This window comes from Rhinichthys klamathensis, unplaced genomic scaffold (genome assembly GCF_029890125.1).
Source record: "Rhinichthys klamathensis goyatoka isolate OS25496 unplaced genomic scaffold, OSU_Roscu_1.1 h1tg000352l_1, whole genome shotgun sequence".
NCBI lineage: Eukaryota > Metazoa > Chordata > Actinopteri > Cypriniformes > Leuciscidae > Rhinichthys > Rhinichthys klamathensis.
Window position 1 is genome coordinate 366,559 of NW_026606863.1, and position 18,442 is coordinate 385,000.

Here is an 18,442-nt window from a genome sequence, read left to right on the forward strand (position 1 = left end):
GTGTGTGTGTGTGTGTGTGTGTGTGTGTGTGTGTGTGTGTGTGTGTGTGTGTGTGTGTGTGTGTGTGTGTGTGTGTGTGTGTGTGTGTGTGAGAGAGAGAGAGAGAGAGAGAGAGAGAGAGAGAGAGAGAGAGAGAGAGAGAGAGAGAGAGAGAGAGAGAGAGTCCCATGCAATTTACCATAAAAAATGAAATAATAAAAGATATGATATGTATTTCATGCAGTAGAAGTGCATTCGTACTTTTTTGTGCAGGTTTTTTTTAAGTTGTAGTTTAAAAAACAGGGGTTATAAATGCCAATAAACAGTAGCAGGAATAGCAGCCATTGTTGAGGTGAGCTTGACCTCTAGTGGTGATATAGTGTTAAAACAGGCTCAAATACATTTGCACTTTTACAAACTGCTATTACGGAACATTATATTCTTCTCGCATCTCTGTCACGTGCCATTTTATATAATCACATGTTTCTTTTCTGTGCGATTCTGTGATTAGTATCAAGTATTTCTTTGTCGCTGCATTGACAAAAGTTTCGTGCCTTATGATGACGCTGATGAAAGATGAGTTCTGATTGGTTGCTCTGTGGTTGTAAGACGTCTTCCGATTGGCTGAGACTCGCCGTGCCGTGTATTGCTATTTGTTACTCTGCGTGTGAACACAAGAGTGTTGCACTTACTTTGATTGTCCGAGTAGGTTTGTTCTGCTGCTGGTTTGCATTGTCCTGTCTGTATGCAGGCGTCTTTGTGTGCGGTAAGCTCTTAACTGACTTAACTTAACTTTTGAGGAAAGCTTACTACTTACGGTTGTAGTGCAATTCTATTTGACATGAGTTTATTAATACACATTTGATTTATAGTAGGTTAATGAATGCTAGTAAGTTGCATTAGTTCTCGTTACTTGTTGCCTGTGATCTGCACTGAGTTGGTTTGACCCAATAATAACTGTTGTTCACAATGAGGAAGACTCAGGCTTGTTACTCATGATCTTCTCCTCTTGATTGAGGATAGTGTTGGACCAATCAAGACCTCAGTCTCTCCGTCATCAGTGCTGATTGTTGCTCAGGCTTTGATTTGTCTTGGGATGCATTGAGGTGCTTTTGCTCAATGAAGCTGATCTGATCTTCAAACCTCAAATATTCCAGGAGCCCAATGGAGCTGGAGGGTCAGTGGTGGAAAGGAGAACTTGCAGAGGACATCTACCAGGCCCTGCGTTACAAAGTTTGTATCTCTGTCATTATGTTGTTAGTGCCACGTGAAACTGTGTTTATGATATCATGCACAAATCACTATTACAAAATTATTATAGGAGGGATATTGAATATTTGGTTTGTGTGTGTGGCAGGCGTGCATGCAACTTTACTGAATTAATGTAAATGCAACTTGCATGCATTAAAGTTGTATTTGCATGCATTCAGTAAAGTTGCATATGCATAAATTCAAGTTGCATTTACATGCATTCAGTAAAGTTGCATATGCATAAATTCAAGTTGCATTTACATGCATTCAGTAAAGTTGCATATGCATAAATTCAAGTTGCATTTACTTGCATTCAGTAAAGTTTTATATGCATGTATTCAGTAAAGTTGCACCTGCATTCAGTAAAGTTGCATATGCATTCAGTAAAGTTGTATATGCATGCATTCATGTAAATGCAACTAGAATGGTTGCATATGCATCTTTGCTTGGCTATTGCACAGATCAGCCATTAATAAAACCATTGCAGTAAGATTTTCTTATTGGTATGCATAAATGCTTGTATGTGCAACTTAACTTGGCTATTGCACAAATCAATATTCCAAAACATATTAATTGCGGTGTGATTGTCTCATTGGTTGTCTTACAGGAGCTGCGGTTGCCTGCATATAAAGGCCAGTCCCCACAGCTGAGCCTTAGACGATATTTTGCAGACCTCATCGCTATAGTCAGCAATCGGTTCAAGCTGTGCCCAGCGGCCAGACACTTGGCTGTTTATCTGCTGGACCTGTTCATGGACCGCTATGACATCTCAGTACAGCAGCTTCACATGGTCGCTCTGTCCTGCTTGCTTCTGGCCAGTAAGACTTTACTCCTATTAATCATTACTGAAATTTACACAATTCCTGCTCTTATTGGGTCTCATTCATGAAACATTCGTAAATATGCGAGTGATTTGCGCGTAAAGAGACCTTCCCGAAAACTCTTCTCCCGATTCACAAATACTTCGTAAACGTCAGATGTGATAGTGAAATGTGTGTGTGTGTTAATGAATTCCAATCAGTCGTAAATGGGATGCGCGTGCACGTTCATTCTCAATTACCATAAATCCCGCCCATTAAATCCGACTGACAACTATATATGGGCATCATATTATGACATGATGCGAATGAAAAAAAAATTCTCAGATGCAGAAATTGAAGTTTTATTATCAGAAGTTCATTCAAAACGCCACATTTTATTTTCAAGCGTACATAGTGGCGTATCGGGTCCTAAAAAAAGGAAGCTTGGCAGCATATTACAAATGCAGTTAATGGAGTTTCATCTGTTAATCGAACATTCCCAGAAGTGAGAAGAAAATGGTTCGACATTAAGCTTGAGAGCAAAAAACGAATTAGTTCACTTCGGAAAAATAGTATTCAAACTGGAAAAGGACCACCATCGCAGATGCTATTACTGGCTCTCATAATAAGAAAAACCGGATGTAATTACTATATATAATATTTTTTCAAAATGCTGTGCAAATATGTACCCGATTAAGGTGAATTAAAATGCAGCCTTAGTTATTAATGAGCAAAACGTTCGGGTGTTAAGCGCACTATTTACGCGTGGCTGGGAGCAGGTGTAGATTTCTTGTGTACCAACTAACATTTGGAAAATACGAACATTTTAATGAATCCGAAAATTTACGCCAGAACCATTTTACACACGATTTACTAGGGGTGTCCCCGACTAAGGATTTTCATAGTCGAATCAGATTCGTCAAGTCCTGCCTATAGTCGACTAATAGTCGAATCATGTGTGTGTTGTTGGGGAGGGGGCGGGGCTTTAACATTTTAAAGCCGCGATGTACAGAACACCACACAAAGATATAGAAGAAAATGTATAAAAACATTTTCGATCAATAAAACTGAGAAATAACATAAATAACTGCAGAAAGGCCACACTTCAGATAGGATTTGCATTTCACATGCAAATCAAATTAAATCGGCTGAATTGCCTGTGCGAGCATGCTCTATAGGCCTACAGCGCAACATCTATGCACTGAAAAATAATCACAAATTAAGAACATAATATACATTTATAATAAATAAAAATACAAAACGAAATAAGTCAGAATCAAGTCACAAGAAGCAGAACAAATGTGTGCAAAATGCCTAAAGTGCAGGGGAACAAATATTCAAAACACAAGTCACAAATAGGCTAGTTAAATTAGATCACCCTGAGTGATCAATTAATAAAATAAAAATAAAGAAATTATTAAAATAACGAAAGTATGGCCAGGATTGTCAACTTTGTCTTTTTAACTGCAGAAACAACAATAAACGCTAAACTGGAGCGGCAGTCTTTTTAGCTAAACGTGTTCACACTCACAGTATCCAAAAATCAAATTAGAACCGGCTGAAATGTTTTGAAATCACTACCCATACATAACTGATCGAAAACACAAAATCCAGTCTTTCACTCGGCCTGTGTCCGTTTGAGTCTTTTCAAATTGTGTGCGCGGATAAAATACATTCTAAAACGCTTAACGTGAAAAACGCTTAACGGCTTTGTCCTTAAACTGTTATATTAAAAGATCAAATTCTGTACACACCTTATATTAATAAAGCATACTATATATAGCCTACAGAAAAGCAGATGAGCCCAGAATATGAACGCAACGCGCTTTATTATAGGCTACGTTAAGCATTTTCCTCCCATAGAAAACCATTAAAGAAAAGCTTTACGTGACTTTCAATAGGAGAAACGCGTTGCGTTCATATTCTGGGTTCATCTGCTTATCTGCACATAGAATGGTTTCTTAAGGTGTGTAGCCTAATGTGTACATACATTAAGCACGTAAAAGTGCCATTTAAGCGTTTTAAAAGCTTTTTTCACGTTAAGCGTTTTAGAACGTCCCAAGGAAAACCAACCTGTTAACGTTGGCCGCAGAAGTGCGATCATGGTTTTCCTGATGCTAAATCCAGCCTTGGAGAATATCCTTTCTGATGGTGTGCATCTTTAGATTGTCTTATCCCAGACATTTTTAAAGATTTAAATCCCTGCCGACACGACGCTCCTCTGTCGGTCACGGATCGAAAGTGAAACTAAATCTGTCACGGGGTGTTTGGAATTATTCACGCTGCACGCACGTTAAAAAATATTTATTAAAAGCTTCTTTCTTTGCACATTTGTATCGACAGCATTATCATAATAGGCTGTATATTAACATATTGACAGAAAACCAGTAGTTCTATGTGAAATCAGACATTGAGCACACTCATATAGCCAAAATGACATAATCCACGTTTAATAACACATCTGCGAAGATTCGACCGTGAGATTGGTAGTCGAATCAGGCTCCTCCTATCGAAGCATCGAATCTTCGACTATTCGGGGTCACCCCTAGCCTGGCTCCGCCCTCCTACGCACTTCCGCTCAATTTTATTTTCCTTCAGTACTACGTCTGGGATTGTGCTGTAGACTTTGGTTTCCAGAAATAATTTTTTTACCGGTCCAATCAGCGAACAGAGGGAGTGGCTGAGAACGATGACGTTGATGTAGCGCGTCAGTTTGAGTTGGAGTTCAGTAACGGCAGCGGAGAAAGACGTGAGAAAATCTATTCGGTCCGTTGTTGCAAAACTGCCGAATATCCAGAAGTTAAAGCCGGAGCAAGATCAATGTTTGCTAAGTGTTGTTGGTGGCCATGATGTTGTGGCCCTCCTCCCCACGGGGTTCGGGAAAAGTTTAATTTTCCAGCTCACTCCGCTAGTGGATGAGTTAGCTAAGGCGAACGATAGGATGCAAAGCCGATAGTTGTTGTCGTCTCCTCTTGTTGCACTAATGGAGGACCAAGTGAGGGAGGCAGAAAGGTTAGGAGTTGGTGCTGGGCAGCTCGGCGTGCACGATGATCACTGTACAGCATTTGTGGCAGATCCGAAACGACCGCAGCGGCGTATTGTTAATGATTACACCCAGCTTCGACAGTTGACTGAATACATCACTGTCATTAGTGTCAAATATACATTTAGAATTTAGAATTGTTCCTTGAACTCTTAAATTCGATGAACAAAACATGCAGCTCTCGTTGACAGACATCTTATTCTAAACATAATCCTCTGATCATTCGGACTTGTTTTTTTTTATTGCTTAAAACAATACACAAGTAACAACAGAAAACATAATACAAAAACAAACAAAAAATAATAATAAAAACAAAACAAAAATAAAACAGTAGGGGGATAATATAAAATAAACATGAACAAGTTAAGAGAATTACATGACACTGAAAAAAGGAAAATAATTACAAACAGATAATGTTTTTAAGGCTTTTTTTGTTCTCAGACAACTTAATTGAAAAGAGGTATTTTTAAAATTCTTTCACAAATATAAGAAAGAGAGGTTTAGCATTTAGATATTTAGATTTATGAATATGGAATTCGGACTTGTTGTTTCCAGCCGGTTTCGGCGCATGACATACGTCACGACCACACGTTAGCGATTGGCTATGGCAGATCCTGAGTGACGCTGGGCAGATCCAATAGTTTTGAACTTTAACAGAGAACCCGCCTACAAGGAAGTAAACGTTTCTCAATGGAGCGAGGCCAGACTCTCTGTACAAATGAAATGTACGAGAGTCTGGTAGAACCAGGCTAGGTCACCCCTACGATTTACACAAAAATTCGTTCTGCTCGTGTTTCATGAATGAGACCCATAGTGTATATGCACAAAAACACACCACATTGGAATGTGCCATAACCATGTGCAACATGCAAACATCACTCACATTTACTTCTAAAAAAAAGTAAACATCTAGTTGAAGATCCTGCAGTACATCAGGGGCTTCATTTATAACCAAAACAGGCCCTGAAAGAGGCGTACGTACGCCACTTCCCATGCATAAGTTGTGATTTATAAAAACAAACTTGACCGGGAACATTTATCATGCTTAGCGCATGAAAGCAGCAGAACTCGTGCTCTGAGCTAATATTTTCATGCAAATAATGATCAATAATGCGCAATAAGGCTCTGTTTCCATTAAAAATATAAAGCAATTAAAAATACTATTTGGCCAGTGGAAAAGATTGAGAAAAAATGTCTCTGTATTTTATTTATTTATTCAAGAATAGGCTACTAAATGATTTTTAACAATGTAATGTGACGGCACATCTGTCTCATATTTTCCTAATGTCTTGTACCGTTAAATATGGGATCATGTGAATGAATATGCATATCCAAACGATATGCAGATGAGGATATGCATAGTAAAACGAGGCATGGTAAGCTCCATATATGGTTATTTCGGGGAGGAGACGCATGTGCGCACAAGCTGGGATTTATAAAGGGAATTTTGTTTTATAAGCCTGAATATTTTTTGCCTTTTGAGCGCACGCACACTTTCAGTAAGGATCCTATGCACAGTTTTATAAATGAGACCCCTGACCACAAAAGTAAAATGCTGTGCAAACATTTCATGTTGAGTTTTTATTATCCAGGTAAGTTTGAGGAGAGAGAAGACCGTGTCCCGAAGCTGGAGACTCTGAACAGTCTGGGCTGTATGAGCTCCATGAACCTGGTTCTGACCAAACAGGGTCTCCTGCACATGGAGCTGCTGCTCCTCGAGACGTTTCAGTGGAACCTGTACCTTCCCACGGCTGCCCACTTCATCGAGTATTACCTGCCAGTCGCCGTGAACGAGACGGACCTGCATGACGGCTGGCCGATGGCCTGCATGGAGAAAACCATGCTTTACATGTCCAAATATGCCGACTACTTCCTAGAGGTGTCTCTGCAAGGTGCGGCGTCCAGTCCTAAACTCAATTCACATGTATTTGTATAGCGCTTTCACAATACACATCGTTTCAAAGCAGCTTTACTTGCCCTGAGGATGGTCTTTTGACTGAAAGCTTGGTGATTAAATTGGCTTAAAGCATTTAAGTGTGCGGACAGTTTATTAATTTTTTGAGATCTTTAGTCTTGTTTGTCTGGCACCTTCATGATCGTGAGTGCGGTGTAACTCCTTCAAAGCAGCTTTACAGAAAATGCACAAAAAAAAATATTTACTCTGAAATTGCTCGGTAACCAACTTTCCAAAAATATTAAAACCATGGGATTTTAGTGAAGGTAGACAGCATATTTAGTTAAATTGAATTCACATTTATTTGTATAGTGCTTTTCACAATACACATCGTTTCAAAGCAGCTTTACAGAAAATGCATGCGTCTTGATTACAATAATGCGGTCAGTGAAAAGGCTGTAAGTGATGTTCATTGTTTGGCCACATTGAAATCTTTCCAAAACACTTCCGTATATATCTAAGGTCACGTGCATAGACATCTAAACATGGATAACACATTAGAGAGCCGCTATATTGAAGTCGTGCGCCATATTGGAACAGTCAAAGCCGGTCCGTGAACAAATTGACTGCAAACCTAGTTATTCCCATTTATGAACGTCTGTGTCTGCAATAGTCATTCGCAGCTCTCACAGGATTTCCTATATCGTGAATGTTAGATAGTTCTGCATATGGTGCATTACAAATATAAAGGTTAAAGTTCTTATAAATATTACTAATCATCAGAGAACCCTACTGTATAGATATCATATCATAGAATATTAAGGTTTTCATCCTTTTGACATTGACATTTATCAATATTATCATAATTTATAAAAAAAATAAAAATTTACTCTGAAATTGCTTGGTAACCATCTTTCCAAAAAGATTCAACAAATGCATGAAGTAAAATATAGCTTGTTTTTCACCATATATTTAACATTTAACACAATAATTAAAAAAAATCAATTCAATTCATATTTATTTTTATAGTGCTTTTCACAATACACATCGTTTCAAAGCAGATTTACAGAAAATGCACGAGTCCACATTACAATAGAGTGATTGTTATCAGAGGAAACTCTCTAAGTTATGTATTTCAGAAATGTACATATACAAATCAGTTAGCTAACAATGTATTAATTCAAACAATGTAATAATTTAAGGCAGAAACAATGAGCTCATTGAAGTAATGAATACTTGTTTGTTAACAAATGATTATGACTTTGAGAAATTTGCGTCATATGTGCATTGCATTTTCACCTGTATATGAACTACATGATCTGCAGAATCAGAATGTTTGTGTTTTTGTACTAAGAAAAAAGCATTTCTTTCCTGTGTCAAGACCATGCGTTTCTGCGGTTCGTGCCGTCCCTGGTCGCAGCGGCGTGTGTGTCGTCCTCACGGGTAATCCTGCGTCTGTCTCCGTCATGGCCTCCGCGTCTCCAGCGTCTGTCCGCGTACACCTGGGACCAGATGCTGCCCGCCGTCGAGAGACTGCTGATGTGAGTTTGAGCTTTTCAAAAGTGTCTTCTGCTCACCAAGGCTGCATTTATTTGATTAAAAATACAAAAAAATAGGAAATATTATTACAATTTAAAATATCTGTTTTCTATGTGAATATATACAGTAGTCCATATTTGAAGTGAATCAAAAAAGTTCATCAAAGTTGTCCTAAGACAAGAACGGGTATTGTACAAAATTCATATATAACTCTAATGGAAGGTTTTGATCCACTTCAAATGTTGACGACTGTAGTAAAGTGTAATTTCTAACTTTCTAACCTCATGGCCCAAATATAATACACTAAGACAAAAACACTTTGCAAACATTTCCCAAATATACCCTGAATTCGAATCCATATCAGACACACAGAAAATCCCATATTTACTGGGAGAAATGCCCAAATGTGAAATAATTGCTGCAAAATATGTCTCCTCATGCCATGAAATGAGGACAACCAGTGGAACCTCAGATGGATAAATAATTGAAAAAAATTTCAAATCATTATTATGATATTTTAGTAAAAAAAAAAATATTATTATTGTTCACTTTTATTTATCTATATGTTTGTATATGTCTATTGCTTTGGCAATATTGTGCTATTTTACACATTCATGCCAATAAAGCTAATTTGAATTTGAAAAAAATTATTCCTGTGATCAAAGCTGTATTTTCAGCATCATTACTCCAGTCTTCAGTGTCACATGATCCTTCAGAAATCACTCTAATATGAGGATCTGATGCTCAAGAAACATTTATGATTATTATCAGTGTTGAAAACAATTGTGCTGCAGTTTTGGGTACGTAAGATTAAAAAAATAATACTTCTATTCGGCAAGGGTGCATTAAATGTATCAAACATTAATAATGTTACAAAAGATTCTATTTCAAATAAATGCTGTTCTTTTGAACTTTCTATTCATCAAAGAATCCTGAAAAAAATGGATCATGGTTTAAGCAAAAATATTAAGCAGTTGATAGTACTAAGAAACATTATTAACTAATTGAGCACCAATAATAATTGAGAAGCAAATTAACATATTAGAAGGATCATGTGACACTGAAGACTGGAGTAATGATGCTGAAAATTCAGCTTTGATCACAGGAATAAATTATACTTTACTATATATTCACATAGACAACAGCTGATTTACATCGGAATAATATTTCATAATTTTTTACTGTATTTTTGATCAAATAAATGCAGCTTTGGTGAGCAGAAGAGACTCTTTTCACAAACATTAAAACATCTTAATTGTTCCAAACTAGAGAGTATCTCAATGAAACTCATGCCGCTGCATGCTGGCGTATTATAAAGGGTTCGTACAAGGTGCTTTAGTGCTTGAATTTGATTTTTGAAATTAAAGTCTTGAAAAACATCCATATTTCTGAAAAAGTGCTTGAATTATTAGAAGACAATAGGCTATATTAGAAAATAGTGTTTAATTTTATTGATAAATCTATTTTTTCACAACCGTCTGATATTGATATAGAGCCATTTCACATGGCTATGAGTGTAATATTGCTCATATAATTATCAATTATTCATTGCATGTGCTGCACTTTGTGTGTACCATTTTGTTTTATTAGTTTTTTGTCTACTTACCCTTTTTAGAATTCGAAAGATAAAAAATATATTGTTTGATAAGTGAGATCTCTGATTGTAGTCTTTGAAAACCCCCAAAAAGTATTGCTTGAAAAATCCTTGAAATTTAATTTTACAGTATCTGTACAAACCCAGTTGAATGAAAAGATTGATGCCACAAATATTGGACATCATCATCCCTTATATTTCATTCTCTCACTCACTCACTCACTCACTCACTCACTCACTCACACACTCTCTCACTCACACACTCTCTCACTCACACACTCTCTCACTCACACACTCTCTCACTCACACACTCTCTCACTCACACACTCACTCACACACTCACACACACACACTCTCACACACTCTCTCACTCACACACTCACTCACACACTCTCTCACTCACACACTCACACACACACACACACACTCACTCACTCACACACTCTCTCACTCACACACTCACACACACACACACACACACTCTCTCACTCACACACTCTCTCACTCACACACTCTCTCACTCACACACTCTCTCACTCACACACTCACTCACTCACTCACACACTCTCTCACTCACACACTCTCTCACTCACTCACTCACTCACTCACTCACACACTCTCTCACTCACACACTCTCTCACTCACTCACACACTCTCTCACTCACACACTCTCTCACTCACACACTCTCTCACTTACACACTCTCTCACTCACACTCTCACACACTCACTCACTCACTCTCTCTCTCACTCACTCACACACTCTCTCACTCACACACTCTCTCACTCACACACTCTCTCACTCACACACTCTCTCACTCACACACACTCTCACACGCTCGCTCACTCACTCACTCACACACACACACACTCTCACACGCTCACTCATTCTCTCACTCACTCATTCACTCTCTCACTCACTCATTCACTCTCTCACACTCTCACTCACTCATTCACTCTCTCACTCACTCATTCACTCTCTCACACTCTCACTCACACTCTCACTCACACACACACACTCTCACACGCTCACTCACTCACACACACACGCTCGCTCACTCACTCACTCACTCACACACACTCTCTCTCTCTCTCTCACTCACTCTCACACACTATCTCTCTCACACACTCACACACACTCTCTCTCTCTCTCTCTCTCTCTCTCTCACACTCACTCACACACTCTCTCTCTCTCTCTCACACTCACTCACACACTCTCACTCTCTCTCTCACACACTCACACACACTCTCTCTCACACACACACACTCACACACTCTCACTCACTCACTCTCTAACACACACACTCTCCCCCCCTCTCTCTCTCTCTCAGTGCTCACGACAGTGATGTAAAGGAAGCAAACAAGCAGAAATGCCAGCATCAACAGACGGTGTATCCCGTCCCGGGTCAGAGCGGGTCCTTGCACCAGTACATGCAGCGTCCGAACACACAGTACATGCAGAACTGCCCGCCGGTCGTCGTTTCAGCGCAAGGTCCTGCAACATACCTGACGTCCACAGCGCCTATGCGTGGCCTCGGACACACACAGAACATGGATGCCAAGGTGAACGTGCCTGGAAGAGCTTACCAGGCCAGCGCTCTTTACCCCTGCTTTGACAGGTGATTGAAACGGGACGGGAAAGCGTCGGACCGTTCCACTGCACAGGGGCGAGTTTGTATTTATTATGTGCAAATGTGGGATTGCAAACACCACCACCGCTCTGAAATGCGCATATGCAACCATTCAAGTTGCATTTACATGAATGCATGCATATACAACATTCTGAATCCTTGTGATTTGAGTGAAGATTTAAATCAATAATGTTCATGAGGTGTGGAGTCATCCCAAATGTGCAATATTATAATGCTGTCATGCACTTCCCACTGAACACTATCTTGTGTTAAGTTTACTTCAAAGCATTATTATTTACAGGCATCTTTCTAAATGAAGACATCATGGTAGTTTGAAGTAACTTAAGTACAAGAAAATACTGTTTTTACCAACACAAGCAAGTGTTATTTTGCTCTACCTCACTGAATGTAGACTATTATTGTCTTGCGACCTTACAAATGCACTTTGGTATAGTGTTTTTCTTTTTTTCTTTTTCTTTATTTTAATAAAAATGCAACTTTTCTGTTGTAGTTTGTTTTGGTGGTGTGCATTTACACTGAGGTTTGTATCGATTTATTATTAAATTCACCCTTCTCTGATTCACACACACATTCACATATGCAACTATTTGTCTTTATGAATAGTTCTACCTCAACGGCTTTTTGTTTTGAGAATCACACACTGCAATTTTGATTCGTTTAATTGATGTTGAAAAGTCCAACTGATACATTTGTTCTGATGACCACGATATGCGAGGGTGTTTTTGTAGAGTAAATGTTAATAAAAAGCTATTTGATTTATAATAGTGATGTAAATATTTTTTGCCTTGACCAACCTGCAGCTAAAAATGCTGTCTAATAATGAAGTTTAATCATAATAATAATGAATATTGGACTTTTAATCTGGATTCTAACGCTTGCAATGTCCAAAAGCATGGTTTAAACTCATTAACATGATGAATCGCTGCAGAAAAACAAACTGAGGCATGTGTGAAATCATGACAGGAGGAACTGAGACTTAAATGAAACATTTAAAAGGGAAAATTATCATTCTTGTATTGATCTTTGTTGGGGGCACATGTATATACCATACATCCATGTCAGGGAGAATTATTATCCATTGAGGGCAAGTGATTCCATGCGTCATTGCAACTCAAAATGTGAATGCTATAAAGCACATAAACCAAAAACCAAACATATTTTTAAAAAGCAAAAACGTTTTGTGCTTATCTAATTAACATCTCTGACAACCAATACCAATGCAATAATTTTTTTGTTTTCAAGTGATGAAATTGCAATAATAGTGATTTTTGTCTAGACCAAGGGTTTTCTAAACTATCTAATTTAAAATAAGATTAAAATAAATATATAAAAACAGATTAAAATTGATATATAAAAATGAGAATAAAATAATTATAAAATTTATTAAAATGAACGAACAAATAATAAGAAATCGGATTAAAATAATAAAAAAAATATCTTGAAACTAGACAAAAAAATAACAATAATACATCTAACAGTAATCAACGAAACAAAAAAAATGTATATAACGCAATATTTTCCAAATAATCATGTTCATTGAAATTGTCTAGAGACCTTTATTTTGAAGAATTGCCTAGCTTTGGCCGTGACTAGACAAACTCTTGTATTTAGATTTTATAAAACGTTAGCCACGGTTTTTTTTAAGCAATATTGTTGTTGTTTTTTACTTGACGACAACAGCCTTTTGAACCAGAACATATCAAAACCACTAATCTATATAATGACATATAGATCAGTGACCAAAACAAGAAAGCATAATGTCACCGGAAATCTGACCCAACAGAAATTGCTAATTATTTTTTTTATCGCGTTATTATTAATATTATTATCATCATTATTATTATTGTTATTATTATTAGTGTGTGTTTTCTAACCGCACCGCAGGAACTCCTCATCTGTCGTCACATCCGGTGTGTTGGAAAGCCTCTAGAATATTACAGTAGCTTCGCGTTCATTCCTGTGTGTGTCTATTTAAGCGCGTGTCCGGCTGTCATGATATTACAGAATATATCCGCATTAACGCTCATGTAAACATAAGCCCTGAACCTGTGCTGGAGACGTCCAGAGGAGCATTATATTACATATCAACAGGTAAGATAAAGCCAAGACTGACGAACACACACACATGCTGTCAAAACGCTGTATGGGAGTGTGTGCAGACATATTCGTCTTATGTAGCAGTGTTCATACCTGGGATTGATGCAGTATGTGTTTTATGGTCTTATTAAAGTCACAAATTCGTGCACAACAGCAGTGAGGTGTATTTTATATTATATTGAAACCCTGTCATTAAAACACGCACACACTTTGTTTGCTGTATGAATTAACTGACATTCTCTCAAAACTGCGTTTAATCACCAACCGTTTTAACGGTAGTTTTCACTCATTTCGTGAACACACACGTCATAGTGTCTGTTCGGTGGTCAGGGCATTTAAATCTCAAGTGAATCACGTGGTCTGCAGTTTAGAATTCGATACAGTGTTACATTTGTTGTTATTTTTAGTGTAGAAAAGTTACAATGTGTCTTTACGTTCTTAAAGTGCTAGTGCCCATTTTAATGCATCCAATTATAGACTTCAACTGTAAGCTGTGTTATGCAATAATTGTTTATGTACACACACACCTCCCACAAAGTGAACTTTCTAGAGAGCTTTCAGTCGAATACTCTCTGCAGGGCGGGACTAATCTGTATGCTTTCTGTATGGTTTAGACTAGAGTATATGGTTATAGTAGTTGTTAAAGTAAAAATATAAGTTTAGACATTTTAGTATATTGCTTTCATGTAACTGATTTTTTTTGTATTTTGTATTTCTATTTTCATCATTACCTCCCTTTTGTCCATTATTATTTTTATTTTCTGCCGCCCTGTATGTATCATTAAAAAAGAACGTAGATGAAAATGAAAGCAACTAACTAGAGGCACTTCATTAAACAACATTTGCGACCTAGTTATTGCAAATCAAACCGGTAATTATAGATACTATAAGTATGATATGATATGAAAATCTTTATTTCTAACTATTAAAACAAGAAAAAAAGAAAATATATAACAAAATAAACAAAGCAAAATTTAATTAATGATACTCAACATAATGCACAACCCATTTGAAAAGGGATAGGTTCAAGCCCTGGGCTTATTAGGTCTTACTTCCAGTACTTGCCTAAACCTACGGAAGCTTGTTTCCGCCACTGAATAAAAAAAATAAAAATAATAAATTACTTTTTATCTCACAATTGCGAGATATGAAGTCAGAATTCTGAGAAATAAAGTCGCAATTGCGAGATATAAAGTCGCAATTCTGAGAAATAAAGTCGCAATTCTGAGAAATAAAGTCGCAATTGCGAGATATAAAGTCGCAATTCTGAGAAATAAAGTCGCAATTGCGAGATATAAAGTCGCAATTATGAGAAATAAAGTCGCAATTGCGAGATATAAAGTCGCAATTATGAGAAATAAAGTCGCAATTGCGAGATATAAAGTCGCAATTCTGAGAAATAAAGTCGCAATTCTGAGAAATAAAGTCGCAATTGCGAGATATAAAGTCGCAATTATGAGAAATAAAGTCGCAATTGCGAGATATAAAGTGGCAATTATGATAAATAAAGTCGCAATTGCGAGATATAAAGTCGCAATTCTGAGAAATAAAGTCGCAATTCTGAGAAATAAAGTCGCAATTGCGAGATATAAAGTCGCAATTCTGAGAAATAAAGTCGCAATTGCGAGATATAAAGTCGCAATTATGAGAAATAAAGTCGCAATTGCGAGATATAAAGTCGCAATTATGAGAAATAAAGTCGCAATTGGGAGATATAAAGTCGCAATTATGAGAAATAAAGTCGCAACTGCGAGATATAAAGTCGCAATTCTGAGAAATAAAGTCGCAATTCTGAGAAATAAAGTCGCAATTGCGAGATAAAAAGTCGCAATTCTGAGAAATAAAGTAGAAATTGCGAGAAAAAAAGACAGAATTGCGACTTTTTATCTCACAATTCTGACTTTTTTTCTCACAATTGCGAGTTTATATCTCGCAATTCTGACTTTATAACACATAATTGCGAGTTTATATCTCGAAATTTTGACATCTTTTCTCAGAATTGTGAGATATAAACTTGCAATTGCGAGTTATCAGGCCAATTCTAAGGGGGAAAAAAGACTAACTTTTTCCTCCTCAGAATAGTTTATATCTCACAATTCTGACTTTATAACACGCAATTGCGATTTTATATCACGCAATTCTGACTTTACATTTCGCAATTGTGAGAAAAAAAGTCAGAATTGTGAGATAAAAAGTCGCAATTACCTCTTTTATTTTTCATTCAGTGGCGGAAATAAGCTTCCATATAAACCATATATAAACCAAATCACAATCAAACAAAAAAAATGGGGCATACCATTTTATATAATACAAAAATACTACACCAATTTACACCCCTATACTTAAATTTACTAACCAAACCTAAATTTTTAGAGTTGCTTATAGAAATTGTGGTTTAGAGCAAATGGTGATAGTATTTGTTAAAGTAAAAATATAATGTAGGTGTGTAAATTTTAGTATATTGCTTTCATGTAACTGATTATTTTTATACAAATTTTAATAAAAAATATATATCCACAGCATTCCTGCGCCCCATGACGCTTTGCGCGAATTATGGGTGTAACTTCTGTTAAGATGTAAACAATCAGTGAAAGACTAAGCTCTATGGACGCAATAATAGATTTTTAAACCTTTTACGATGACATTACATTATTCTACTCACCCTTCAACCATTGAACATTAAAAGGACATTTAAAAGTGTAAAAGCATCAACAAGGTAACTTTCAACAGACCATGAATAATCTCAAAAGCATCTTTCCACAGCTAAATCGGTCGGTTAAATATCACTGTGGTAATCTGTATTATGTAACATAGGTTGCCTTAATAAAAAAGTGTTTTACTTCAGCATTACGTGATATTATTTTAAAGTGATTTCAGTCATTTTGACAGATAATAAATTGTATTTACCTGTGAAACCAAACCTGGAAAGAGACGTGAGGATTTGGAGAGGATTCCAGTGAATTTGTAATGGTATACATCGTAAATTAAATCGGGAGAACAGACCACAAATGTGCAGTATGTGTTGACCTTTGTCATACTATTACAGGGGAATTCAAAAGGAAAAAAGAAAATAATCACGAGGAAAAGAATGCAGAGCTCTTACTATGGATATTCTTGTTATAACATGTCCAAGTGTTACGTTATTCTCATGTTATTCTTAGATAAAACATGAAAGAAAACTGATTGCTCATTAAGTCAAACTGACGGATCAGGTTTATTTGTAGGGCAACCTTATGATTTGAAATGATTCGTTTCAGTCTTTTTGAATGGAAGTTCCCCAAACGGGAAGTGCCGCCCATAATTCAAAACGCAGTAAGCTCGTCAGGAATAAGGTGGATATATTACATTTTTTATTATTTATTCTATTTTCATCATTACCTCCCTTTTGTCCATTAATGTTTTTATTTTATTTTCTGTATGTATCATTAAAAAATAACTTTGTTTAATAAAGTGCCTCTAGTTACAGATGCTTTAAAGAGTTTCGTTTTGCTGTGTGTGTGTGTGTGTGTGTGTGTGTGTGTGTGTGTGTGTGTGTGTGTGTGTGTGTGTGTGTGTGTGTGTGTGTGTGTGTGTGTGTGTGTGTGTGTGTGTGTGTGTGTGTGTGTGTGTGTGTGTGTGTGTGTGTGTGTGTGTGTGTGTGTGTGTGTGTAGGTCTTCGCCTGCGGAAGAGAGCGGCCACACGGGCCCGTCGTCATGCTATGCTGGGGAAATGCCTCGTACGGGCAGCTCGGTTTAGGTGGGATTGATGAGGAGATCGTGCTGGAGCCGAGGAAGTGTGAGTTCTTCGAGGGCAAGCGTGTGAGAGATGTGGGATGTGGCAGACGTCACAGTGTCTTTCTGCTGGAGGACGGGACGGTTTACACATGCGGGTGTAATGACCTGGGTCAGCTGGGACACGACAAAGGACGCAAGAAACCAGGTAGGGCCACAAAGACAGTCTACTAGCATTATAATGTTATAGCTTTTAATTGGACTTCTTGATCTTAATCTAAATGATTCACTGTGAATCACTGTGGCCAAAAAGAAAAATTAGTGAGACTTAATACGGTAATAACTAGGTGGTTCCTTCATTCTGGTATGAAACACCCACTTTTGAAATGCAAGCCTCACCCTTCTTTTTTTTTTGTAATTTTCAAGTGTTTTCAAATTTTTCAAATTTTCAAATTTTCAAAGTGTTTCATTGTTTTAATTTTTCCCATTTTATCTAAACTACCACTCAAAATTTTTAAATGTTTGTGAAAGAAGTCATGCTCATCCAGGCTGCATTTATTTGATCAAAAATACAGTAAATAATGTGAAATAATATTAAAATTTAAAGTAGCTGTTTTCTATGTGAATATATAGTAAAGTATAATTTATTCCTGTGATCAAAGCTGAATTTTCAGCATCATTACAGCATTATTATTATCAGTAATCCTTCAGAAATTACTCTAATATGATGATTTGCTGCTCAGGAAATGATTATTATCATCATTATAAATATCTTTACTGGCACTTTTCATCCCTTTAATGAATCCTTCCAGAATAAAATTATTAATTTCTTTAAAAAAAAATTTTTTTTAGAAACCTTACTTAACCCAAACATTTTGAATCGT

At 36.9% G+C, this 18,442-nt stretch overlaps 2 protein-coding genes across 3 annotated transcripts in view; both read left to right on the plus strand.

The window, feature by feature from the left end:
* Positions 1 to 639: 639 nt before the first annotated feature.
* Positions 640 to 12,512, plus strand: ccnj (cyclin J). Its single transcript, XM_056232680.1, has 6 exons — positions 640 to 745; positions 1,137 to 1,212; positions 1,838 to 2,048; positions 6,666 to 6,965; positions 8,349 to 8,508; positions 11,430 to 12,512. The coding sequence occupies exons 2-6, from the start codon at positions 1,144 to 1,146 to the stop codon at positions 11,719 to 11,721; spliced, it is 1,032 nt and encodes a 343-aa protein (XP_056088655.1). The 5' UTR covers positions 640 to 745; positions 1,137 to 1,143; the 3' UTR covers positions 11,722 to 12,512.
* Positions 12,513 to 13,735: 1,223 nt separating this feature from the next.
* The window catches only part of herc4 (HECT and RLD domain containing E3 ubiquitin protein ligase 4), a 34,079-nt gene continuing 29,372 nt past the window's right edge, over positions 13,736 to 18,442 (plus strand). For both annotated transcript variants that reach the window (XM_056232675.1, XM_056232677.1), the window contains exons 1-2: positions 13,736 to 13,841; positions 17,499 to 17,766. In XM_056232675.1, coding sequence (XP_056088650.1) covers positions 17,541 to 17,766 — 226 coding nt within the window. In that variant the 5' untranslated portion in view covers positions 13,736 to 13,841; positions 17,499 to 17,540. The remainder of the gene's footprint in view (positions 13,842 to 17,498; positions 17,767 to 18,442) is intronic.

Coding starts and splice junctions, on each gene's coding strand:
- ccnj (XM_056232680.1), top strand. CDS start 1,144: ATGGAGCTGGAGGGTCAGTGGTGGAAAGGAGAACTTGCAGAGGACATC. Junction 1,213..1,837: donor ACCAGGCCCTGCGTTACAAA/GTTTGTATCTCT, acceptor GTTGTCTTACAG/GAGCTGCGGTTGCCTGCATA. Junction 2,049..6,665: donor GTCCTGCTTGCTTCTGGCCA/GTAAGACTTTAC, acceptor TTTATTATCCAG/GTAAGTTTGAGGAGAGAGAA.